Source organism: Lissotriton helveticus, chromosome 3_2, assembly GCF_964261635.1.
Source record: "Lissotriton helveticus chromosome 3_2, aLisHel1.1, whole genome shotgun sequence".
In the NCBI taxonomy this organism is placed as follows: Eukaryota; Metazoa; Chordata; class Amphibia; order Caudata; family Salamandridae; genus Lissotriton; species Lissotriton helveticus.
Window position 1 is genome coordinate 460143602 of NC_136062.1, and position 27445 is coordinate 460171046.

The following is a 27445-nucleotide window of genomic DNA, read 5'->3' on the forward strand; positions in this document are numbered from 1 at the left end:
AGACCTTTAGCATTCTGGAGAAGGCTCTGGACCACTCCGGAGCTTTCTCCGTATGCTCAAGCTTTCTCTGAAGTTAGGACGCTGGGTTCCACAAACAAAATCCCTTGGGCTAGGAATCTAAAACATACATTGATCAATATGGGGATGAGTAAACTGTGGGAGGATCCAGCAGCTGTTATCTTTCCTGCGAAAATGGATTTGAAAGCAGCCTACTGGAACATGGTTAGATTGCAGCAACTTACTCTCGACTAATGCTGCTCTTTGACTAGGGTTTTCTACAAGCACTAATATGAGCCAAAGTCTGAAACATACTGGGACATTATTACCAGCCCAAACTCTAGGACGCTGTATCACCAGTTTAGGGTGGGTTTGTGTCCTATCAAAGCGTTTACCAGTAGTTGGCATCCCCCCATGGATGATCAATGTTCCTTTTGTCCAGCTGAGATTGAGTCACTAGCTCACATTTGTTTTGTATGCCCTGCCTATGGGTCACCCAGGCATAAATGGTTCTAACCAATTTATAAGAACTTGGGCATTAGAGTAGCCATGGAGGCATTAAGGATTCTGAAAACTAACACAAAGGATCCTATTGTTATAGCAGTGGCTACATTTTTGAGCTGGACTTGGGTCATCGAGCAAATAAGATGAGGGTTTGACAATATGGCCAAATATTAAATAAGGATCCAGATTTTCTAGTTGTAGCTACCATTAACAATCTACCTCAGTTTTAGTAACGTTTATGTACCATGTCTTTATTTGCTCACTGTCTTTTTTTTCTTCTTTTTTTAAATGTTTGTAATAATGGCATGGGCATTGAAGTTTGCGCCATCTGCTTTTATGAGATTTTGAGCTCTTCATATAATATGAATAGTTTTTTAGATAATTTGATACATTGTTATATCATATGTATTTTTTTATATCTGGTTTTCTGGTTCTTTTAACTGTTTTATTGGTCTTGGGAATACCAGCTAATGTGTTATTATGCAATTTCCTAGATGTATATACTGTTGATGTACGTTGTCTTTTTTGATTTTGATAATCGAAATAAAGACATAATTGAACTGTTATTGCCAATTGAACTTCGGTGCATTTCTGCCTTCCAAATGTAAGACAGTGTGTAAAAAAGGAGTCATTTTGAAAATCGTCCTCTAATTCACATGCTAGTATGGGTCCCCACAATTTCAGAGATGTGCGAAAACCATTGCTTGTAAACTCTATATTTTGTTCCCATTTTGCAAATACATAGGTGTCCTTGAAACCTATGTTTCACTCTGTTTTAGCAAATGAATGGCTAAATACCCGGTACACAATGAAAAAATAATTTCAAGGCGCAGCTCAATTAATGGCTCTGATACCCTCGGGTTCTTGGTGAACCTGCATGTCTTATATATCACCACGACCAGAAGGGTCCAGCAGACAAAGCGGTGTATTGTTTTAAAACATCTGCCATACATAGAAGAAGTTACAGGTTAAAACGATGGTACAAATGGCTGATTTTTTTCAACTCAATTTCAATATTTTGTATTTCAACTGTTGTTTCTATAGGAAAACCTTGAAGGATGTACACAACGGACACCTTGCTCAATTAAGAATTCTAACTACTTTTCAGAAATGTATAGCTTCCGGGATCCATTATTGCTTTCACACCCATTTCTACCACTAACTGGAAGGAGGTTGAAAGCACATAAAATAACATATCCCAGTAAAACGCCAACACTGTAGAAAATGTTGGTTTTCTGACAAAAGTCTGCCTGTGTTTGAAAGCAGGGAAGAATGGTGATTTTAGCACCAACAACCCTTTGTTGATACCATTTGCAAGGAAAAAAATTGACGCCTTCTTCTGCAGCCCTCCCCCCCACTTTTAACCAAAAAAAAAACAAATTTAGCTGCGTTTGGGGTAATTGCTCGGTCCCTTCTAGGGGAATCCACAAACCCCGAGTACCTTTAGAATCTTCAGGATTGTGGAAGAAAAAGACTCTTATTTGACGTAGATACCTTATGTGGACAAAACTTCACAGAGGCCTATGCGCGAACTAGTCCAGACAGCCCAAAAAAGGCTTAGCACAGGTGGGGGGAAGAGGCCTAGCAGCGAAGGGCTTAAAATTTAAGAGTATTAAAAATCCACTGTTTGTTGAAGTCCTGCATTTTAACCAGCTTTCTAGCGCTGCAGAAAGATTTAGGGCATTATTTAAATATTAGCAGAGGAGGAGGCCTGCCATAAGCCTGTGATCATACCACCCCTTCAAGTCTGTGTTTTCTCTGACCTATTTAGAGTAGGGGGAAATGTTGGGTTTCTTTTGACTTCACTAGCTCCATAGTAGTAACCCCCTGACTCAACGATATATTTGCCAGACGAACTCTAGGTCCCAGTGATGATTGTCCTGCCCTAGTGACTGCAGGGCAGATAGCCCTTATGTGCAGGGAAAAGGCTCCCCGTGTATCAGGGCCATCTACTAAAAAACATGGCTCGCCTCTTATGGGGAAAGAGTATTTACATTTGGTGCACCTAGGATCTAAAATGTCATGACTTTACATTTGAATCTTACCTAACCTCTTTTAGGAAACTGTTGAACACTTAGCAATTTTAATCAGAAGTTGTTTAATTGCCCTATCTGTTTCAGGCTCTTTTCTAAGTTTAAGTCCAAATTATGAATTTTGACTCTTTAGCACCAAGAGCCTTCTGTGTATCTGTGCTCATAAATGAAGTGAACATAACATACTATGTGCATTGGTAAAGTCCCAGAATCAAAAAAAGAGAATTCAAATGGGGAAATTAGTTCTGTACCCTACCATAGAAAATAAATGAAATATCTTTGACTATTGTTATGTTATTTAATTTTATACCGCACACGGAAACTCACGAGTCACTATTGAACCGTATCCACTATTTCTGAGTGTTGTCTCAGCCTTTATCTTGGTCCACCACTGCATTTCCCTGTATCCTGTTCCATAGGTAGTGACGTTGCTAGTACCCACCGAACACCTCTTGTCCTCTCCCCCACTTTAGTTGACTACTTAAGGCATTGAACCTCCCAGCATCCACACCCAAGGGTCTAGGCTTAAAAACCTGCTCCACTACTCCAAAAACATGCACCTACCATGCTAAAATCTTATCATGTACTTAGCCCAGTTTCACGTCACTACCCGTCTCTACAATCATACACCACAAAAAAGATGCATCCTCGCAACAAAGAGGCCCACCATAGTACAGTGCATCAATAAACAAGAGACACCCTTCATAATGTCATTCACACATGCAACATGGGACAGCATCTCACCATCCAGTACACTTCAAAGGACAAATCCTCAATCCCATCTTCTCAACATCACCAACCATCCAGGTAAACTTCCCATATTCAAAGACGGGGCCAAACACCTCACCATCACCTTGCTCAGTATCCAAGCAAAACATTGAAGTTAACCCAAAAGAGAACAACACCTTCAGATTCTTCCACGACTAACCTAAAACTCATAATAATTCCAGATTTGTTACGTGCGACTATCACCCCTAAGGGTATCCAGGCGCTGGGGGCCGTTGGGGAGACTGGGTGACCTATTGCCCAGTCACACGATGTTGAGCTGTGCTGCCGCCAGCGCCAGGGATCGAAACACAAGTCCCGTGCTCTGGAGTCACCGACTCTGGCTGCTGCGCCATACCTCTCCATTAGCTCATACTCATCGCTTGCCTTGTCATTTCCATATATGTTATCAACACACTTCTAAACGATGTCAACTAATTTCTGGAAAACCATGTGACCACCCATGCTCCAACTAAAATTTGTCAGGACAAGCCGATTACTTCAGCACCTGGTACACCAAAGTCATTGCTCACAACAAATGTTCCTTCAGCAGACAGAAAACAAAATAGATGAAAAACTGTACCCCAACTACATCACTCTACTTGGACGTAGACAGATTATCACATAAGCCAAAGCCAGGTATTGTACCAGCATCACCTATGAAGCAGAGAACAGAAGCAGAACACAGTTTAAGACAATCAAGCACTGCATGGTCTCCTGCTTAAGCTTTCAGTCCCAAACTCCACAAACAAAGGCAATGCCATCAACCTCTTATTCAGTGAAAAAATACAGATCTTTGAACAGCACATCAACAGCATCGAGAGCTACCTTCTACTCTGACACCTTACCCTTTGTACTGCATCCCCAAATGGTCATCCTTTAAATTCCTCTTTTACTCACCATCTCTCTCAAAGTCACCTCCTGGTGGCAGCCCTCTCATGAGAAAGTGAAACAATTACACCCAGAAATTGACTTCAGCAATGCAGTTCAAGCCCTCGTACTCTCCCTTCTGCTCACAGTGCTCAAACACCAGTGCTTTGTAAACTCCAACTCTTTAGCTCAAGTGAATAGTTTACAAGCTTGAAGATCCAGCTACAAGAATGGGTCCTGAAACCACTTGCAGCAGGTTTATTTTGCCGCAGAGTTATCGAATATCAAGTAGAGATTATTGATTTGAGAGAGAAAGGGAATGATTAGCCCTGGGTGTAAGTGGCGCTCACAGATATAATGGCAAATATGTGGTTGCTTTTCAAGTATTGATGGTTGGGTGCTTAGGGAGAGGTAATCATCCAAAACCTCTAAAATGGATCCGTAGATCACCAACATATGAGTCTAGCCCTATCACACCAACATCGATATTTATATCCAGTTAGGTTAATATCATATTACAAAGTAAGCACAGTAGTTACAACAAGAATATTTTTAATTATAGTATCTTTCTCCAAGTCCAGCCAACACGTGTTTCGTCGTATGGGGTCAATACCCACGACTTCCTCAGGGCTGGGAAAGAAAACATACAAAAAACATCATGTAATCCCGCAATACATCGGGCATTATGACAAGTTAGATGCATTAAATAACATCCATGCATTGGTGACAACCTCTGCTGAAGTGAATCTCATATTTAAATCCCACCACCCATGAAGGTAGTGTATGCGGATATAAAGGGTGAGCAAATGACGAGGATAGAGTTCCCCTAAAGAGGAGAAATGTTATTAGCACAGATTGAGGTCAGAACCACACATCAAGATTTCCCACAAAGCAGTTACCATAGTGCAAGTTTGGCTCAAAACCACGTCAAGTGACAGCATCCAAAAACGACCAGTATGACATATCAGTGAGACAACACCCCAAGTGTTCTCTTCCACAATAACATACTGAGCAGCATGCTCAGGCCTACCTAGTGTTGCTCCGTATCTCTCTGTATGCCTAAAGAGGGTAGCCCGATTAAGTCATCAGTACAAATCAAATCCAGAATACAACAATTATTCCATATCCCAAGCCTCCAAACATATCTTCTGGCTGGTTATATTTCCGACCCCACCTAAGAGCGGCTGGGTATACACTCCTGTTCTGTGTGTGAGTTTATATTGATATTCTGCGGAAGAATATTTAGAAAACTATCAGATTGACGAGCGGCTTGATGTTGCCCAAAACACCCTTATTCATTGTGCTATTCTATCAGTCTCTCTTGAATATTTCACGTGCTCATTTAGTTGTGCCAAATTGAAAACCGTCTATCAATCAAGACAACAACCTAGTTTCAATCGTTCTTAGAATCTAAGCAGGCTTACCCCAAGTAATGTGCCTGATATCTCTGCGATTTATCCACCATATTATTCCAAGTTCTAAAATAACCGTGCTTCGTATTCGACTAATATTGTAGTCCAATTGTGGATGCTGAATTGTCGGTTAAATTCAGGCGGAGACAAGGAGAAAAAGGGAGAGGGAAACACAAGGATACAAATTAGTATCCGTGCCAAAGTGAGTCGGCATGTCATGCAGCGACCTTTCTGTGACCAAAATGCTCCTAACCTGAGTATGGCATCCTTCGAGAATCCAACAGCGTCGACCGGCAGCTCCGTGAGTCCAAACGCACCACGGATAACGGAAGCCCCCTTCGTAGGTATTATTATCCCATTAGCGCTAGACCGTCAGTCCCGAAACCGCAGGTAATAGTAAGCGACAACCTCACCCAAGATGGCGGAGAATATTACCTGCGGTTTCGGGACTGACAGTCTAGCGCTAATGGCATAATAATACCTATGAAGGGGGCTTCCGGTATCCGTGGTGCGTTTGGACTCACGGAGCTTCCGGTCGACGCTGTAGCATCACTCAGCACCAACACAGCATCACTGGTTCAAATATGTTCTCTCAATGTTTCAAGCTTTATTACAAATGTCACAAAAATATGTTAATATTTCACTTGTTAATTAAAGTTTGTCCTCTAAGATTAATTATTTTACGCCGAATTCTAATGTTTTGGATTAAACAAAAGTCTGTACTTTTGAAAGGATACTATATTAGTTTGTATTGTTTGCGGGCACATTTTTTATCCATATAATGTGCTTTTAAATAAAGGACAGAAATGAATAAAGGGAACTTGTGTTAATGTAGGACTATTATATGTTAATATCGGGTCTTATGAAGCATTATAGTTATTTTCAAAACATCTTGACCTACTTTGTGTAAACAGGGCTCTGTGACACCCTTAGCCTCCTCCGAAAGTAAAACATTTATAAATGTGTTATTTCTCAGCCTTTCTACCCTCTGCATCACCACATCATCACGCGGCGCTACCCCAGCATCACATTATCACTCAGCACCACCACATTATCACTCAGCACCACCACAGTATCACTCAGCACCACCACATTATCACTCAGCACCACCACATTATCACTCAGCACCACCACAGCATCACTCAGCACCACCACAGCATCACTCAGCACCACCACAGCATCACTCAGCACCACCACAGTACCACTCAGCACCACCACATTATCACTCAGCACCACCAAAGCACCACTCAGCACCACCACAGAATCACTCAGAACCACCCCAGCATCACTCAGCACCATCCCAGCATCACTCGGCACCACTACAGCATCACTCAGCGCCACCTCAGCATCAATCTGCGCAACCATTCAACAACAACTGGTTTAAATATGTTCTCTCAATGGTTCAAGATTTATTACAAATGGCACAATTTTTTTTTAATATTTCACTTCTGTTCTTGGATTTTAGTCACAATAAAATACACTGAACATAATCTTAACAAAAGTTTTTTACGAAAGTTTAAGGTATTGCCATTATAAATTACAATCACTTTTATTTAAGTATTAATTATTTAAAAAAATTAAAAGCCATTGTTATTTGTAATGTCAATACATCGAAGTCATGTAAATACTACATATGTTGCATTACAAATGCTACAGGGGTCACATTTGCGAAAGTTCTAACTATTGGCATTGTAAATGACAAAGCTATTAATTTAGCTATTTTCAAAACCAACACATAAATAAAAATATTGTCATTTACAAGACAAAAAGCTCAAACTTTCCTAATACGAGACCTATTGCATTTCCAATGCTTGTTCTCCTTGTCTCCGCCTGAATTAAACCGACAATTCAGCATCCACAATTGGACTACAATATTAGTCGAATACGAAGCACGGATATTTTAGAACTTGGAATATTATGGTGGATAAATCGCAAAGATATCAGGCACATTACTTGGGGTAAGCCTGCTTAGATTCTAAGAACGATTGAAACTAGTTTGTTGTCTTGATTGATAGACGGTTTTCAATTTGGCACAACTAAATGAGCACGTGAAATATTCAAGAGAGACTGATAGAATAGCACAATGAATAAGGGGGTTTTGGGCAACATCAAGCCGCTCGTCAACCTGATAGTTTTCTAAATATTTTTCCGCAGAATATCGATGTAAACTCGCACACAGAACAGGAGTGTCTACCCAGCCGCTCTTAGGTTGGGTCGGAAATATAACAAGCCAGAAGGTATGTTTGGAGGCTTCGGATATGGAATAATTGTTGTGTTCTGGATTTGATTTGTACTGATGACTTAATCGGGCTACCTTCTTTAGGCATAGAGAGAGATACGGAGCAACACTAGGTAGGCCTGAGCATGCTGCTCAGTATGTTATTGTGGAAGAGAACACTTGGGGTGTTGTCTCACTGATATGTCATACTGGTCGTTTTTGGATGCTGTCACTTGACGTGGTTTTGAGCCAAACTTGCACTATGGTAACTGCTTTGTGGGAAATCTTGATGTGTGGTTCTGACCTCAATCTGTGCTAATAACATTTCTCCTCTTTAGGGGAACTCTATCCTCGTCATTTGCTCACCCTTTATATCCGCATACACTACCTTCATGGGTAGTGGGATTTAAATATGAGATTCACTTCAGCAGAGGATGTCACCAATGCATAGATGTTATTTAATGCATCTAACTTGTCATAATGCCCGATGTATTGCGGGATTACTTGATGTTTTTTTTATATGTTTTCTTTCCCAGCCCTGAGGAAGTCGTGGGTTTTGACCCCATATGACAAAACACGTGTTCGCTAGACTTGGAGAAAGATACTATAATTAAAAATATTCTTGTTGTAACTACTGTGGTTTCTTTGTAATATGATATTAACCTAACTGGATATAAATATCGATGTTGGTGTGATAGGGCTAGACTCAGAGATTATTGATTTACCAGTATAGTGGCCAAAATACTGAGGACTGAAATATTGACAAGATGAGTATAGGTTTACTTAACTTGACGCCACATGTGTGTAACTTGAGGATGCCTGCGTAGGCGTTGAGCTAAGACTATTGAATCTAATACATTTGCACTAACCTCAATTTTCTGGGGTCCTCCTATTCTGTTTAAGATATTCTGGACTTTGGTGCTACTTTCCAAAGTGCATGTCACTGTAACATGTTAATGTTGGGACAGCCAGTTTGGCTTCTACAACTTCTACTCCAGAAGGTAAGAGCCTTTGATAGGGTACCTTTTACTCATGATATTTACTTCATGGAGCTTCCTGACATAACAAATTCTTTAAGAGGGTTGTTAGCGGACACGTACAGGAGACAGACTGCAGGCCCAGGTCCGAGTTCTCTCTAACTAAATAGGCTCTTATATCTTGACTGATTCTACTCCACCTACTCAATACCTCATTACTTGACCATCTGCTTCTTAGACCCTTGATGTGTTTCTGGTCGCCTGAATGCATTTTTTAGTCTTCTAAGGTGATATTGCCTCAACTCCTCATTTGTCACCTACCATGTCATCTTGAACTCACTTCATAGGGTGTTACTTGTCTTTCCCTTCCTTGATGTCAATAACAAATAATCATCTCACATTTCTTCTAATGCCCAATCCAACAACAGGTTTCACTGCCTTCATAGAATCCGCTTGGCAATTCTGGATCACGAATCATGGAATACACACAACTGACATATTTGTATAATTATCTCAAACGTACCCTTGAAGCAGACCCAGCTCATCTCGCCAACGTGGAACATTGGTCTTGAACCACAAGAGGCTCCCATGGTTCCTTCTCTATCTAGCATCCCGTAGTCAAGATTTGGGGGATTCTGAGCTCACTCTACCTCTCAAACTGTATCTTTGGTCAAATTCTGGTGTTTTCACCTAAGGTTTCTTGGAGGTGTTTCTTATAGGTTGTCTATCTACTACGTCTAGGTGGCTCAATCCTGTTTTGATAATGCCAGTGGTCAGTAACAGACCCTGGACTTCAACATGCTTCTTACTGGTTTCTTCTGCGTTTCCAGAATTCTGTTTGCGCGTGCTACCTTGCCATGCATCAGAGGCTGTATTTCCATAGGGTTGAGAGTTCCTCATTGCATACCTGAGTCCAAGTGCTAAGAGTTCCTGGGCACCTATGTTCATCCAGCCTCCATGGCCGGGTCTCCCGGTAAATCGCTGATAAAAATCCACTGTCCACCCCGGATCAGACATTCAGGACACTTAACGCTCGTTTCCTGTTTCACAAGTTATGCTGGCCTGACTGAGCCACTAATAATAAGAAGAATGTATTTCTACCCAAACAAACCTTTTTAGCAACATTAGGATAATGGAAGACTCAGAAATGTTCTAACCTAGACCTTGGAGTTTGCATTCAGTTCTTTGATGACAGTTCATACGTCGGTGTATTATATTAGCATTGCAAATTATGAGCTGCAAATAGCAAAATGATCTCTGTGAGAAAATCAAAAACACACTAAATTTTTCACATAAAATACAGTCCTGTGATCGGCATGGTGCATGTACTTTGCAGCAGGCATATTGACCCGCTGCACTACTTTGAGTCATAGCTGCCACTGGACAAAAGTCCTGTCTCTCTGCAGCAGAAACCTTAATCACCAGAGTTATCTTGACATTTGTATTGCTACCTAAAAACTGCTGGTCACACAAGGAGCTCTGCAGCAGGTGTTTTTAAACTTGTAAGTTATTTGTATGATTTCCAAGCACAGCCCCCCTCGAGGTCAGCGCCAGGGGCAGCTGCACCGGTTGCACCGCCCTGAAGCCGGCCCTGCATCTCCTTGTTCTCTACCAGTGCAGTGCCAGATCTCCTTCATGCCCCTAGTTAGCACAAGTCTTCAACATGCAAGTTGTGTGACATTGCTGGGACATCTCTTTTGCAGACACACGTGAAAAGCCTGTTCTTCCTAGCTTATTGCTCCATCTCCTCCTATTGCTTGAACCCAGAGCAGGTCCATTCACGTTGTCTCTTGAAGTTAGCAAGGTAACCATGCCCTCTAAAAGGAATCTTAACATAATCTCCAGCTCTGTTCTCTGGGGCACCATCTGAGCATGCAAAAATGTGCCCATCCCTGAAATTGTTACTGTGCTAAAAAAGGATCCTTCACTGCAGCCCTATTCTAGCGACTCAGGGATAGCAGCTGAAGGTTATTTTAGAGTAGTTTGGCTAGGAGAAAAGAGAAAAATAGGGATGAAGGAGAGAAGTAACACCATAAAGAAATGAACAAGGCATAACCAGGCACAGTTGGATTTTATTTATTGTTCTGAAGGAATTTCTCATCAACACAGACCTAGATATGCTAACACGTCACATTAATACTGCGCTTCTATGTGCTGACGAGTGTTCGATTGTCACAATACAAACATGGTCAATGTTAGCTGGAAATATCGACAGGATCCCTAGAGGAGATGAGGCCTCGAATGGTGAGAATAAATATGTCTGCATTTGACCACTCCAACTCAGAGGTTAGATGTTATAAAAACCCCTGGCAGAGATAGCAGTTCAGAGTTTGGTTAATAAAACATTGATCATTACTTCAAAGTTCATGCAATGATGCAAACAGTGTATCACAACACCAATGAGATGGGAATTGGGGACCCAGCACCAGCTGCTGTATAAGCCTATCATCTGTCATGAGGACATTGGACAACAAACTGCCTTCCATTGGATCCAGCGATTCCTCTCGAGATGCAGTTCTTCTAGGTCTTCCAGCCCAGTAGCCCAGATCTGGATCCCAGGGGTATATACCGCATGAGCCGTAGACCCAGACGCATGAAGCTCGTCTGGATTTTAATGCACTGGCTTGACTCAAGTGATCTGCAATATGAGTTACTTAACCCCAAAAGAAAACACAAATGACTGTCTCTTCCTGCCTACGCCAAGTAGAACTTGGACAATAATTGCGATTTTCATGACTGGTCTTTGTCAATTTTCTTTAGCGTTAGGTCACTGCACGGTAGCACTTCCTTAGATTTGCTAGGAGGTGCTCTAGCTGTACTGTCTTAAGGACCAATGATGCTGCAGCCCAGAATCTGTTGCCAACAGAGGAATGTGACAGAGAAGACATGGAGAGACAAGACTGGTGGTCCAAGGATCACCAAGGGTCCTCGCTTGGTATCTAGAGAGAAGGAAGCGGTCGCTGGACGTCTGGGACCTTGAGTGATGAGAAACCTACAATGATGGACTTAGGATCCCAGCCATGTGACACTGGTCTTCTCTCCCTGCATTTGTGCCTGCCAGTACTTGGTAATATGTAATGAATGACTTGGTATTATGTTCATTTGTGTGTTCTGTTTCTCATAAATTGCTCAATGCCCGATTTAGAGTTGGGCAATACCAGGAAATCCTCTGATTATTGGTGATAGTGTTAAAATTCTTCATTGGCGAACTCTCCACCAGCACTCGTGATTATCCCTTACGCCTGCGCGGCTCGATCATTGGCTTACGCCACCATTGTGGACACTTGCAGAGCTGCAAAGACCTGAGAAATGTGGCCAGAGACCAGTGTTTGGGTTGTGCTTGTGAAATAGTGCTTGCATCCACCAAATATGACCTGATGGAGCTGTATGTGCTTTAACACAGGACTTGACTTTTTAATTCTTCTACTGATGTAAAGGGAAAAGTAGCAAGCCATCTCGCCTGATATATCGCTCTAGCTAAGTCATTTTTACGGAATCTTGCACTGGAATCCTTCATACGAGTACCTTGTCTGAGTTTTTAGGTTAGAGGCGTACCCCTTTTTTTTTTATTTCAAAGTATTTTATTATTACTTTTATAGTCGTTTCTGTTACAAGGTTGGCCAATCATAGTCGTAGTTTGTACAACGTTGTTAATCGTCACTTCGAAACATATGCTTCGCTAACCCCACCTGACTTGATACCTGCAATGCCATCACCTGAAACATCACAACTTTGTTAGCCTCTAGTATATTTGTGATCCCAAATATGGAATTGAATTCTGTGCTTTAAAAAAAAAAACTCCTGCTAATACTGATGCAATGTCTAAGGAGATGCTGTACTCCAGTGCAGTCATTGGCCAACTCCGCGTTTTGTCGTCTATGTCCTGTCAAACTCCCTTGACACTATAACTCTGCCACTCGCTGCCTTCCCTGCTGCCACATGGTGGCTGCGTTCCAAGACCGCGACAGCGCTCTCAGAATGCAACTGCGCTTTCAGACTGTGACTGCACACTCAGATGGCAACTGCATGGTTATTGCTTCTTGGCCACTGCCTTAGACAACACTGAGCTCAGTCAGCCTAGGAGTCTGTGGCTGTCCGCTTGTGCTCTGTTGCCATTGATTGTGTGAGTGCCTCATTGCCTGTCTGATCACGGTGGAAGGAAGCTCTAGATACTGGCCTGAGATATTCATTTGTTTATTTGGCTACTTTGAGGGAATATCCATCAGTCGTGAACTCTCTCCTATTCAAGGGTTTTCGCCTTGAGTATGAGTGCAAATCTTTAACACTAGGTGTCTGTGTTCTTTACTGTTGAGTACTGCTCCTCTGCCTCTGAGATCTGAGCCCTCTGGCGGGCACAAGGGGAGGGGGCTTCTGAGATTACCATTTATAACCTGGTTCCAAGGCAGAGAGGATGGCCTCCAACTAGGTCATTTCTCTTCCATGTTTGGCCTTATTTGGATCTAGTCGAATAGCTAAAGGGATGGGCTTCAAGCAAGGCCCATTCGCTTCCATGCCGGGTGAGGGTCTTACTCAGATCTAGTCTTCTAGCTAGAGGACGATTTGTCCAATTATTCCTTTACTTTTAAAGTTCCTAGTGTGCAGAGACTCACTGGTTTCAAATCCTTTCTCGTGTGATAGTTTGTGTCCCAATATTATTGCTTCCACGTTACTGATGCATGGTGCGTGACATCCTTCTCTGCTCTTAGAGCGACTACACATCAGTCTAAAGTGCTATAGAAATGTGCTGGAGCAGGACATGATTTGAAGAAGATGTGTTGTTCCTCTGGTCTTTTACATCCCTCTTTAGTTTGGGATTAGGCCCCATCATTACCTGCAAGGCCTGAGTACCCTTCATTAGACACAAGGCAGTGCTCTTATAAGCCCCCTACCAAGGGTTGCCTTTGAAACCTCTGCTCCTTGTTGCCTCCTGGGAGGCTCCTGGTGGTCATGAATAAGGTAGTGAAGCAGAGGGAAAGTAAAGTGAAAGAGACTAGTAATGTACACTTTCCATGGCCATTCATGCTAATAGAGCCAACTTCTCCCCACTCTTATGTCATACCAGATACTTGTAACTCTTAAGTGCATATAGATACTCAGCCATACCATAAGTGGCACAAATGTTCTACGCTCTTTTACTACGCACCCACTCCCTGCCCCATAGGATCCTTTAGTTCATAAATTTTACTAACTTAGTCCTACACAGGGCTAATGGCTCAGTTTGTAAATACATACATTGTAGGGTAAGTATTAATAATAACCCAGCAGTTCTCCTTTAACGCCGTTGGGAAAGCGGCTTTCATGAACTTATGATGCAGACGCCACCAAGGCCGTCCCAGCTCAAGGGGGTGTATGTGCACTTTACCCAGTTTAAAGTGATTTTGGATAAATGTCATGGACCTAGTGCAGCAACCATGAGTTAGTAGTGCACAATAACCCTTGAACCCAAGGAGCCTTCATATGGTGGTAAGGAGATCCTACGGGATGGTGGTGCCCAGGTGGTCTTTGAGAAGTGCATATCCCACTCACACCGTTGTATAATACTGCGTTTAGCGTGTTTTGCCATGAGCACTTACTTAAAGCTGTGTCCATGGCCACTGTTTTTAACCCATGTTACTAATGAGTGAGCAGGTACATTTAATTTGTTATTCTTGTTTTGGGGGCAGTCTCTATGTTGGCTTCGAGGTGATCTTTGAGCTCGCATGGGAAGGGCTCCATCTGCCCTAACTGTAGCTACGGGTGAAGCTGATGCCACATGGCGATTTGTCTCCTGGGGTTGTTCAGCATTTCCTGCCAGTGGTTCCTTTCTGTGCCCACGGACTGCAATCCTAGGTGGCAGCGGCCCAGCACATGGTAGGGCCCACCCGGAGTGTGCTGGCACAGCATCTCCAGCTCCACGCTGGAGGAACCCAGGAGCTCTTGAGGTACCTCGAACATGATCATCTCGTTCCATACCGGACTGATCTTCTGCTTGACACGCTTCGTCTGCTTCTTCTTCACCTTCAGAGCCAAGTGCCTCAAGGTCACCTTCACAGACATGTCTACATCAGGAGACAGGGAGAAACAACTGTCAGTCAAGTCATTGTACACTACTCCATCAGCCTTAACCCAGGCTGGGAGAGTGGGTGAGTGCAACTCTAGGACCTGCATATAGCCCAGCGCTGTTTCCTATTGAACAGTAGTTTGACAGGAACACAAGCCCATTGCAGCCCCAGGAATGTCCGCTGCTACACTTCCACACCATGCATTCCACTGTTTCACAAAAGTCATCCAACACTCACCAAACAATGACCAATGTGGATGCGACTGATACATCTACATAATGATAAAATGGTGCATTAAACTTGGATCAGGAGAGCCCAGCATTGGTGTAAAGTGCCCGGTCAATGTCAGATGTTTAGGTCCATGAGATAAATGTAAATGCAGTCAGTCTACATTTACATACTGATTAACTGATTATCCCACAAGTGGGTCATCGATCAGGTCCACTCGGATCAAGGTTGGATATCCCCGTAGTAGATCGTATCGGCTCCATCACCTTCCCCCGTCTTATGGCCGAGTATGTGTATGTCCTGCAGTGTGTCACATGCACTATAATAAAAGTGGTCAATGTGTTCCTTTTCATATGTCTTGTGGAAGTGAGGAACGTCGGGCCCACCATAGCTCCACCCAGGGACAAAAGTCCATACTTGCCTTTGCTAAGGAGATCATCGAGCCTACTGGAAGGAAGATCTCTCGCTTTGATGAGGACCACAATGAGACGACTTGCTGCCGGCAGGTAGCTGATGGACAGTAGAACCTCTCCACCAGAGGTGGTGTCACTGTTGGTCTCAGCTCCATCCTGCAATAGAAGAACAGATTTAAGTTGAGACTCTCCATCTCTGAATTTGGTAGTAACCAAACTACATGGATTTTTAATTTGCCCGGGGTTGTTATTTATCAAATAATGAGGCAGCAAGCTATAAGGTTTGGGTTTGATTGTGGGGTTGACAAAGAATATTGCCTCTGTGGCTGTTACTTTGTGTTTGCTTTTTACTTTTCTACTTTATGTGTATGTTCACAAGTAAAGATAGTGATGCTGTTGCCCACTCTGTAGAAAAGGATTTGTTTGGTTGTTTTGTTTTTGCCCGCTTTTGGTAGCTTTGTGGCCATTTTTTCCAGAACGGAGTGTTATAGCACCTTCCATGCCACCTTTTTGAAACCACGCAAGGCATATTAAAATCCAATGCCGCCAATGAACCTAGCTCAAGATTTACAATTTGAAAACTACTGGTTATGTTGTGGGCCCAATTTTGTTGATGGGGTTGATTTCCCAGGTTCACTTGAAGGGCAGTATAGTGGACAGCGCCTGTGCTTCTATTACGTCATATGTGAGATATGTTTCTTGCTGTTGAGGTGGGCAGCTGCAATTTTTGAGGCACAGACATTTCTTTTGTACTGCTGGGCACACCAGAGTTTAGGAGAACGTTGATGCTAGTACTATGTTTTTTAAAGTAGTGTAGTTCCGGATCACTGCAGTTGATATGCTGGCAAACTACATTTATTAATAAGATTAATCAAAAACTTAGATAATTTGTTGAAGGGGGAGAGAACCTGCTTCAAAAATAATAACAATCTTGGCGGGCTCTCCCTCTCACTTTAATGGGAAGGGCTGCCCTATGTAAGATGATGTCCCTATCCAAGATTCCTGTATGTATTGCAAAACACGCCCCACCCTGTCCCCCGATCTTCTGTAACCAAATCGATCAAAAGCTCCGTACATTGTTATGGAACAGGGGTGCCCCGCAGATCCCCTTAAAGAAACTTCAGAGAGGAATCTATGATGGGGGCCTATCAATTCCAAACATTAAATTGTACTATTGGGCCTCACAGATGCTGGTGATCAATGGTTGGGTGTACTCTGACTGGGATGAACCTACATATAGGGTCGATAGAGAGGCAATGCCGGATAATAACTAAGAAGCCATACTATACAATTGTAAGAAGAAAAAGACCCTTCCTATTCATACAGCCACTGTGGTCAAGTGCAGGAGAGAAGCCAAGGCTCACGTAGGAAGCTGAGAAACATTCACAGCCATGACTCCTCTCTGGCATAGCGACAGGTTGACAAAAGTCTCAAACTTGACTGGTTTCTCAAAATTGGCAAAAATAGGCATTGAACATTTAGGAGTTGTGTGGAGAAATGGAGCCTTCATTTCCTTTGAATCCCTCAATCAATCAATCAGGAGTTTGTTAAAGCGCGACTACTCACCCGTAAGGGTCTCAAGGCGCTAGGGGTGGGGGGGTTGGGGGGGGTGCAGGTTCCATTCCATCAAGGAGGGGGTCTGTCGAAGAGCCATGTTTTGAGGTTTCTTGTGAAGATGGGGAGCGATGTTGTCTGTCTGAGGTGGAGCGGAAGGGCGTTCCATGCTTTGGCCGCGAGGAAGGAGAAGGAGCGGCCTCCCGATCTGGTCTTTCTGGTGCGGGGGACCACAGCGTAGGAAAGCTGGGCTGATCGTAGGGTCCTTTGGGGTGCGTGGAATTTGAGTCGGCTGTTCAGGTATGCTGGTCCGGTGCCGTGGAGGGCCTTGTGTGCGTGGGTGAGCATCTTAAAGGTGATTCTCGCCTCGACGGGGAGCCAGTGGAGTGTGCGCAGGTGCTGGGAGATGTGGCAGTGTTTTGGCAGGTTGAGGACCAGTCTTGCGGCGGCGTTCTGGATGTTCTGTAGCTTGCAGATGAGGTTTTTGTTTATTCCGGCGTAGAGTGCGTTGCCGTAGTCGAGTCTGCTGGTGACCAGGGCGTGAGTGACTGTCTTTCGGTGTTCGAGGGGGATCCATTTGAAGGTCTTACGAAGGAGGCGGAGGGTGTGGAAGCAGGAGGATGAGACAGAGTTGATCTGGCGGTCCATTTTGAGCTCGGAGTCCAGGATGATTCCCAGGTTGCGTGCGTGGTCTGTGGGGGTTGGAGGGTTTCCGAGGGCGGTGGGCCACCAGGTGTCACTCCAGGCGTCGGGGTTTGGGCCCATGATGAGTACTTCTGTTTTGTTGGTGTTTAGTTGTAGGCAGCTGTTTTTCATCCATTTGGCGACGGCTTCCATGCCTTCTCGAAAGTTGCGTCTGGCGGTGTTGGGCTCGTTGGATAGGGAGAGGATGAGCTGGGTGTCGTCTGCATATGACACGATGTTGAGTCCGTAGGTTCTGACGATGGGGGCAAGTGGAGCCATGTAGATGTTGAAGAGCGTCGGGCTGAGGGAGGAGCCCTGGGGGACTCCGCAGGTGATAGGTGTGGGGTCCGAGAGGAAAGGGGGGAGTCTGACCCGCTGCGTCCTGCTGGAGAGGAAGGAGCAGATCCAGTCGAGGGCCTTGTCCTGGATTCCTGCATCGTAGAGTCTGCGTATTAGGGTGCGGTGGGAGACTGTGTCGAACGCCGCTGATAGGTCGAGGAGGATGAGGGCTACTGTTTCTCCTTTGTCCAGTAAGGTGCGGATGTCGTCTGTTGCGGCGAGGAGGGCGGTTTCCGTACTGTGGTTTTTTCTGAAGCCGGATTGGGAGGAGTCGAGGATGTTGTGTTCTTCAATGAATGTGGCGAGTTGGCTGTTGATGGCTTTCTCGATGACTTTCGCTGGGAACGGGAGCAGGGAGATGGGTCTGTAGTTTTTGAGGTCGGTGGGGTCCGCTGAGGGTTTCTTTAGGAGGGGGTTGACCTCGGCGTGTTTCCAGTCGTCGGGGAATGAGGCGGTCGCCAGGGAGCAGTTGATGGTTTGGCGGAGGATGGGTGCGATGGTGTTGGCGGCTCTGTTGAAGATGTGGTGGGGGCAGGGGTCCATGGGGGCCCCTGAGTGGATTGACTTCATTATCTTCAGTGTGTCTTCGGTGGTGAGGGGTGTCCAGTCATCAATCGCTGGTTTCCGGGTGTCGGGGGTGGTTGGTGAGGGTTCAGTGTGTTGGTTGTCTTCGTCGAAGTTGTCGTAGATGCTCTTGATTTTGTGGTGGAAAAAGATGCTGAGTTTGTCGCAGAGGTCTTGTGAGGGAGGGATGTCGGTAGACTCGCTGGTGGGTTGGGCGAACTCCTTGATGATGCTGAAGAGTTCCTTGCTGTTGTGTGCGTGGGTGGAGATTCTGTCTTCAATCACTTTTTCCCTCGTATTTCTGATGAGTTGGTGGTGGGTGTTGGTAGTGGCTCTGAAATTGTTGTGAGTTTCTGTGGATTTGGTGTTCCTCCAGGCCTTTTCGAGGCGGCGGCATGTGCGCCTGGACTCTCGAAGTTCGGTGGTAAACCATCTGGCTTTCTTGGCACGGGTATTGTTGTTTTTCTTGAGGGGGGCTATGGTGTTGGTGCTGTCCGAGATCCATCTATGCAGGGTTCGGGCTGCGGTGTTGGGGTCATCGTTTTCCGCGATGGTTGGGGTGGAGTTGTTGAGTGAGGAGGTGAGCTGGTCATCGGTGATTTTGGTCCAGTTTCTTTGTGGAAGCAGGTGCTGGTGTCTGTGGATGGTGGGTGTTCTGAAGGTGAAGTGGACGCAACGATGGTCGGTCCATGGGAGTTCGGTGGTGTGGCTGAAGGTGATGGAGTTTCCTGTAGTGAAGAGGGGGTCGAGGGTGTGTCCTGCTGAGTGCGTGGGCTCGGTCACGATCTGGCGGAGTCCAATGTTGTGGAGGTTGTCCAGGAGGGATGTGGTGTTGGGGTCCAGTTGATTGTCGAGGTGGAAGTTGAGGTCTCCCAGCAGGGTGTAGTTGGTGGATGCGATGGCCTGCGGGGAGATAATGTCCGTGATGGAGTTGGCGAAGCGTCCGCGGGGTCCAGGGGGTCGGTAGATGAGGGTTCCTCGGAGGGCGGCGGTGGGGCTGGCCAGTATCTTGAAGTGAAGGTGTTCCATCAGTTCTGTGGACTCGTCAGGGAGTGTGCTCAGGCGGAGGCTGGATTTGTGGACGATGGCGATTCCTCCTCCTGGGTGGATGGGGCGGTCCTTCCTGGAGATCTTGTATCCTTGGGGGATGGCGATGGCGATGTCCGGTCCCGAGGTGGTGTTGGTCCAGGTTTCGGTGAAGAATGCTACGTCTGGGGTTGTGCTGTCGAGGAGGTCCCAGATTTCTGTGGCGTGTTTGTGGAGGGATCGGACGTTGAGGAGGATGCATTGCAGGGTCTTTAGTTCGGTTGTGTTCTTGTGGGCAGGTTGTGCTGGATCCGTGTTCTTGGCGGTGCTGCAGGTGTGCCGGCAGCGGTGACAGCTGAAGGGTCCATGGGTGTCGGCTGGTGATGCTAGCTTGCAGTTGTTGTTGCAGCCTGGGTTGAGTGCGTGGAGTGCTGCTGGGTCGTAGCGTTGGCGGGGCGGAGGTCCAGGGTTCCAGGTGCTGGTCGCGGACGGGTCGCAGACGGGCGCAGACGTGCTTGCCTTTGATGCGCCTTCGGTGCACCAGCGGCGTGCCCGCAACACTAAAGAGTGCAGGGGCAGGGGCACCTCATTAATGGTGGAGCTGCGAGGGTGGGAGAGCAATTTCACTGACAATGAGTCAGTGGTCTTGCTCGCCTGTCCCCGCAGTGGCCGCCATTAAGTAGGGGTCGGGGAGGGCTGGACAGCTGGGAGGCGGGAGTGGGGAGGGGAGCTGGATTGGGACGTCGTGCTGGGGGGGGGAGGGGCCGCCGGGGCAGCAGCGGTGGGGAAAGGTAAAGGGAGGAAAGAAGGGATAAAGAAAAAAGGGAGAATAGGCAGAAATAAGGCACAAAAGAGCAGAGATGCAGAAAAGAGCAGAAAGGTGAAAGATAGAAAGGGTAAAAAAACGAGTGAAAACGAGAGAAGGAGCAGAGGGAGAGAAAGGGAAAATGGGCAAAAATAAGGCACAAAAGAGCAGAGGTGCAGAAAGGTGAGAGATAGAAAGGGGAAAAAACGAGTGAAAACGAGTGAAGGAGCAGAGGGAGAGAAAGGGAAATGGGCAGAAATAAAGCGCAAAAGAACAGAGGTGCAGAAAGGTGAAAGATAGAAAGGGGAGAAAAACGAGTAAAGGAGCAGAAAGAAAGAAAGGAGACAGAGGTCCACTGGACCACCAGGGATGAGGCGCAGGGAAACCTGCGGGTGGAGGAGGGCCTCGATCACCAACACTCAAGAGTGCAGGGGCAGGGGCACCTCACTTAATGGTGGAGCTGCGAGGGTGGGAGAGCAATTTCACTGACAATGAGTCAGTGGTCTTGCCCTAAAATAAGAATTTGATTTAGGAACGTCCCAGACATTTCACTGTTACAGACTGGACACACGCTCAGGGTGCACATCCAGGAGGGGAGCTTTCTCCCTGATTCCTCCCCCCTCGAAGACTGTGTATTAGTAAGCCCTATTCAAACACAGGGAGTCTCACTGATCTATAAAATGTTGCTAAATAACTCCCCGGACCCCTTGGGGCAATGTGGATAGACGACCTAGGTGACATTACAGATGAGGAATGGATGGGAAGCCCTTCAGGGAACCTGAGAAATAGCGATCCTGGCACAATTTAGACTAATACTGTTTAAAATTCTCCATAGAACATATTATTCTTACAGTTTATTACACAAAATAGGAAGGACAGGAGACCCCTGTGCATGAGGGAATGTGGGCAGGAGGGCTCCTTTTTTCACATCCTTTGGAAATGTCCACGCAGAGTCGCAGATATTGGGAGGAAGTAACTGCGATCATATCACAAGAACTCTCAGTGGAGGTCCCGCCTGAGGCGAAGGGGTTACTGCTTATGATGCAAGGGGAGGAAGACTGGCCCAGACATGCTCGAATATGGTTGGCAGTACCAGAGGGAGTAACCAAAAATTAACATTGCGCGGGGATGGGGATCGCAATCCCACCATCGGTGGCAAACTGGAAGAAAGACTTAGACTGGTGCCAGAGGGCGGAGGAAGGAGTATATCGCAGTAGGGGATGCATCAAAAAATGGGAAGAAATTATGGAACCCATGGCAATCTTATCGGGCACTAAACGTTGAGTGAGGACAACCTCATGAAAGATGGTGGTTCTTATAATCGATGTATTGAAATGTAAATGATATGACATCTGTTGTTTGACACTTAAATCTACGACTTCAAATAAAACGTCTGATTGTACTGTAACATTGAAAATTGATCTAATGCCGATAATACTATGTGATTATTTCTACAACTGCTAAATGCTGTTTACCTTGATGGCATGTAATGAGCAAGTTTAATAAAAAAAATTGAAAAAAAAGGATAATCACAATCTTTGTCAGGGTGAACCACAGAATAGACTAAATAATCCAGAGTTTAACTCTCTTCTGGCATAAAGCAGTCAGGCTTAACCTAGAAGCAATGTGGAAAGTATTTATACAGAACTCAAACAGTATAAAACTCAAAATAGAACACAAGAAAAATCCCAAATCAATTTAGAAAAATAGAGTAAACTCTAATAAATAAAATGACACCAAAACAACAAAAATCAAAATAGTAGATCTGGATTTTGTTTTTTAAGTCTGAATTGAAAATATTGTCAAAAGAGTACAAAATGCCAACTGCAGTTATCTGGTCATACTAGACAGGGTGAAAGTTGAATGTTAAGACCGACCGCATTGCACTCTGGGTTGAATACAGGGACCAGGTTGAAAGTTTTGCTTCGTACTTAAGACATCAAGTCATTACGTCATTCAGTCATTAACTCCAACGAATTTGGTGTCAGCCTGACTAGAAACAGAAAGGGAAGCAGGACTAAGTGTAAGTTGATTCTGCAATTGGCGCTGTAAGCATCTTTTAAAGTCAGAAATAGGCTGATGTAGTGCCAAGGTCTTCTAGAATATCATTCAAGAGGTCCTAGCCAAACTAACAAGAGTCACAAACATCAGTAACAATATTTCCACACGTCATTGTCACTCAAAGAAAGAGCACAGCCTAATACTCCACCTCCATAAATGCAAGTTCCTGAAGCCAGGTATTAGTTTCTCTCAGCAGTCATTCTTGACTGAGGGTGTTGCTCCAGATCAGGGTGAGGATATAAATTCTGCTCCCCACCCATATTAATGTCTGAGGACGAGTTTCCTCTGAATGGGAATATACTGGGAGACGTTCGTCGAGAATTTAACAGCTGTTACTGCCCATCAAGAAGTGGGGCTGGAGACAATGTTTACTACTTAGTGTGGGTTGAACTCATGGGAACGATACTCAAACTCCTTTAAGGGAAGGAAAGGCTAGCTGTCATTATGTAAGTCCAGTGCTCGTTGGATTGAGACTACATGAGTGCGGAGACAGCCCTATGTGGCCTGCTTTCAACGATTAACATCAGCGTGTTTATTTTATTTTCACGCAACAAAAGAAAAATGCCCAACGCTTTTTTAAGCTTTTGCTTCTTAGTCACAGGTCAATTGCGTTTACCTCATTACACCTCAAAAACAAATTACCTCCCACCACGATAGAGCTAGATCTGCACAGAATACTCATATACAACATTTTAGATGGTGGCCATCTTTAAACACTATTGAATTTGGTATGTAACGTTTACAATGAAATTTTTACAACGCACTACCATTACAACGCAGGCATTACCACGCATACCATTACAACGCATAGCGCCGGGGGGCGCTCTAGGATAGGTAATAAGTTTAATTTTCTATCCAACACCTTCCCTAGTGTCCACGGGGACTGGAGTTGGAATAGAAAATTATACTTACCACTATCCAGCACCTCTAAGCGCTATGCGTTGTAATGGTATGCATGGTAAAAACCGCGTTGTAAAGGTATGCGTGGTAAAAGTATGCGTTGTAACGTCATACATCCATTGAATTTACCTTTCTTGCCAAATTTTATTCACAACCAGATATTCTTATGCTCTTTAGAGGCATAATTCATTGCAGTGTATCAGCTTATACGGTATATCATTCACGATGTGAAATTAAGGATATCTAATGGATAAAATTAATTAATATATTTATACATGTATCTTCCTGTCAAGGAAATTGTTATAATTCCGCCCCAGTGGGCATTTTGTTTGGAAAACTTCTTTTCAGAAATCCCTTTCTGCCCAAGTGGGCAATATGTCACTAAAGTCCATGCAGTACAGTTCTTATATCTCCTTATAAACAACTCGCCTTCTTTAAATCAGTGCAATATAATTTGACCTCATGTCGGCCAAAAAGATTTATAGCTTATTTTGCATTCCTTCCTTCTGATTTTTCCTCTATTTCACCAACAATATAAAAAGACAGTATCAACATGACCTAAATTGTATCATCTAAAACCAGTCCTCTGGATAAGATGTATATAGATGACATATTCTGCATTTGGAATGAAACAAGGGAAGAAGCAGATGAATTAGTCAATTTACTGAATGACTACAATCTAAAGTGAAATTCACAAGTCACATACACTCAAACAAAATTGAACTTCTCGATATCAAGATTAAAGTATTCAATAACAAGTTAGAGAGTGAACTTTTCTGCAAGAAAACAGCAGGAAACCGCATACTTCAAGCGGAAAGTTGTCATCCCAAAAGCCTGATCAAAAGCATACCTGATGGAGAACTACTCGGAGCGAGAAGAAATTGATTGTAGTTCAGAGGAGGGGTTCAATGAAGAAATAATAGAAATGAGAAGCAGATTCATTGATAGGGGATACTTGCCTAAAGTAATTGACCAGGTGTGTAATAAGTTGAAAAACGTAAAGATAGTGGATTTATCAATAGCGAAAATCAAGATTGGGGAGGAGCAACCAGTTAGATTTATAACTGAGTTCAGTACCCAAGCTTGGGAAGTAAAGAAGAATTTAACTACATTCTGGAATGTGCTCAAAATAGATGAAACCCTATCGAAATCAGTAGGTAATCACACACAAGTCACCTTTAAGAGGTGTGCATCACTAAAGGTTGTGCTGGGTAACTGTGTTATACAAGAGTAACAGAACAAGAGTAGCATACAAGGGTTCAATGTCTTTAGTGAATGTAAGGCTTGTAAAAACAGCATTAGCTGCAAGGAGGTAAAACTCTCTGAGAGGAAAAATGTCTTCATCATAAGAAAACATATGACATGTAACTCTGATTTCTGTGTATATTGCTTGAAATGTCCATGTTCCCTCTATTACACCGGCAGTACAATCCACAAAGCAAAAAAGTAGCATTTTAGTACATGTAAGGGCTTTTGCAAATGAAGACAAACAATACCCAATAGCTAGACATTTCAAAGAAAAACACAATAAGGACACAAGTTTGTTAAATGTTTGCGTATTGGATGGGGTTTGGGCTCTGGAAAGGGGAGGCAACAGAACACAAATACTACGCAGATTAGAGTCCAACATGATAGTCAAATACGAAACTATGTTTCAAACAGGGCTGAACAGAGACAAAGAGCTAGCAGTGCATCTGGGATAGATGCACAAGCAAATTTGCTGGGTGCCAAGTAAGAAATGTTCGATGCAAGTCTAGGAGAACAAATGTTTAATGGTTTAAGATGATACCATTTATGTCAAGTTGATCTAATACTGTCTTTTTATATTGTGGGTGAAATAGAGGAAAAATAAGAAGGAAGGAATGCATAAGAACCTATATATCCTTTTGGCCGACATAAGAAGGTCAAATTATAGTGCACTGATTTAAAGAAGGCACGTTGTTTATAAGGAGATATAAGAACTGTACTGTATGGACTTTAGTGATATATTGCCTACTTGGGCAGAATGGGATTTCTAAAGAGGAGTTTTCTAAAAAAAATTACCCACTCGGGCAAAATTGTAACAATTTCCTTGACAGGAAGATACATGTATGTATGTATATATATATATATATATATATATCCCAGCAATAATGACGAAAACAAACCGGCGCCAACTTAGTTACGGCGAGCCACAGTGGGGTTTGCCAACCCCGAGTCAATCCAGTCCACAGTTGTTCTTTAGATTGTACAAAGCAACACGCTGAAGCCCATATTTGTTTCCTTGTTGAATTGTAATCCGGCTCAATCACCTGACGAGTTTTGCAGCGTCCGCTGCTTGTTCACGGGTATGGGTGCCATATTCACTCGATAGTTATATTTAAAATAACACCATGGGACATTTATTCCAACCACAAGTGAAGATAGACTTTGATACATGTGAAATTATATACATTGTTATCAATCAGCGCCTTGGGCCAATATAATTCATACTGTTCATCACTGTTCTTTGTACATTTTATGATGCATTCAATGCAGTGTGCTGCAAGAGAAACTTATTAAGTGAGGGGGGGTCACACTGCCCCCTCCCAGGGCCAGAGCCATTAATTTCCCCGGGGTCCCCAAACCCCAGGGCAGGCTTACATGTTATGTCACACCAGCATGGGCAGGGAAACACGTGTTTACTCCTGCTTGGCAAGAACATTTTTGAGTCCGCTCCCAGCAGGCGGGAGCTTTGAAAACGCTCCAGCCTGCTCGGACCAGGCTTTAAATCCGTTTCTCTTCCTACAACGAACAATGTAATGATGGCCATATCATGGCTCGGGTAGGGGGGGGTCAGCGGCCCCCTACCCTTACATTGTAGTATTGGCCATGGGGGATGGGATCCCCAGGGCCTAATAAGGCTTGCGGAGGGGGGGCCACTGTTTTGGTTTTTAGGATTCACTGGTAAAAAAAAAAAAGGGTAAAGTAATAGAAGTTAGAATTATGTGAATATGTTAACATTTTTAACTAATAGAAAACACAGAAATTTACCAGTTATAATCTCCACTGCTAACTATAACTTGCTCCCCTGCCATGCATGGCAGGAGTTGTCTATAAGTATGGTAACTAAATGTTTCTTTAAGCAAAAAAAAAAAAAACTAGATATTCACTGGAAAATAAATGTTATGGTGATATTTTAGTTAGAAATTGTTATTATATTTTGCTTGACATTCAAAAACCCTTAGAAATTCATTCACTGATTCACTGGTTAAAGTGACGTCATTGTTAGGTGAATATGTCAGTACCAACATAACATTTTTAACTAAAGAAAACACAGAAATCCACCAGCTATAGTAAGCTGAGCTAACTATAACTTGCGCCCCCATCATGCACTACTTATGACCTCACATATTAAATCACTCATGACATTTTCTATGACATCATTGATGGCAATATCGCAGCCCCCCTCTCCCAGCCTTTCTAGGCCCCGGGGTTCCCATCCCCTCAGGGCGATTAATTGTTTTTTATACAAAGAGAGGGGTCTTTGCGGCCCCCCCCCCGAGCCTAAAAAAGCCACGGGCCCCGTCTCCCGCGGCCAGCTCAGTGGCTCTGTCCCAGGGAGCCCACCGTCCGGACACAGTAGTTTCCCTGCCAGAATGGATCCGCAGGGGGAGCGGCGCGAGACGTCTCCCCCTGCGGCTTTCGCGCATAATGGAACAGTCCAGGCGCGAGGTAGAGAGGGAGCGTCAGGGCAGGCATTTAGCACGTAGTTTGTGAGGAGATTAGGCACAGGCAGGTTAAGGTCAGAGATTTTGCTCTTCTAGCGAAATCCCACCCACCCACCCTTAAAAAAAAAAAAAAAAAAGAAAGTGAAATATAAATAAATGAATAAATACAAGGGGTGATAAGTGTTATGTATATATATATATATATACGAGCGTATGTTCGAAAGTATATATTGTATATATGTACTGATGTTGTTCTAAGTATCGTATATTGCCACTTCAGGACGTGATTCCCATAACAGATTTCTTGTGGCAGAAAAACCTCGGGGAGGAAAAGTCTAGAGCGGGCTTCTCCAGTTATTAGTTAG

At 44.1% G+C, this 27445-nt stretch overlaps 1 protein-coding gene across 1 annotated transcript in view; it reads right to left on the minus strand.

The window, feature by feature from the left end:
• Nucleotides 1–10836: 10836 nt before the first annotated feature.
• The window catches only part of SYT13 (synaptotagmin 13), a 162680-nt gene continuing 146071 nt past the window's right edge, over nt 10837–27445 (minus strand). The window contains exons 5-6 of the mRNA XM_078684368.1: nt 15467–15614; nt 10837–14814 (exon numbers count right to left, since the gene is read on the minus strand). Of these exons, the coding sequence (XP_078540494.1) occupies nt 14507–14814; nt 15467–15614 (456 nt within the window). The 3' untranslated portion in view covers nt 10837–14506. The remainder of the gene's footprint in view (nt 14815–15466; nt 15615–27445) is intronic.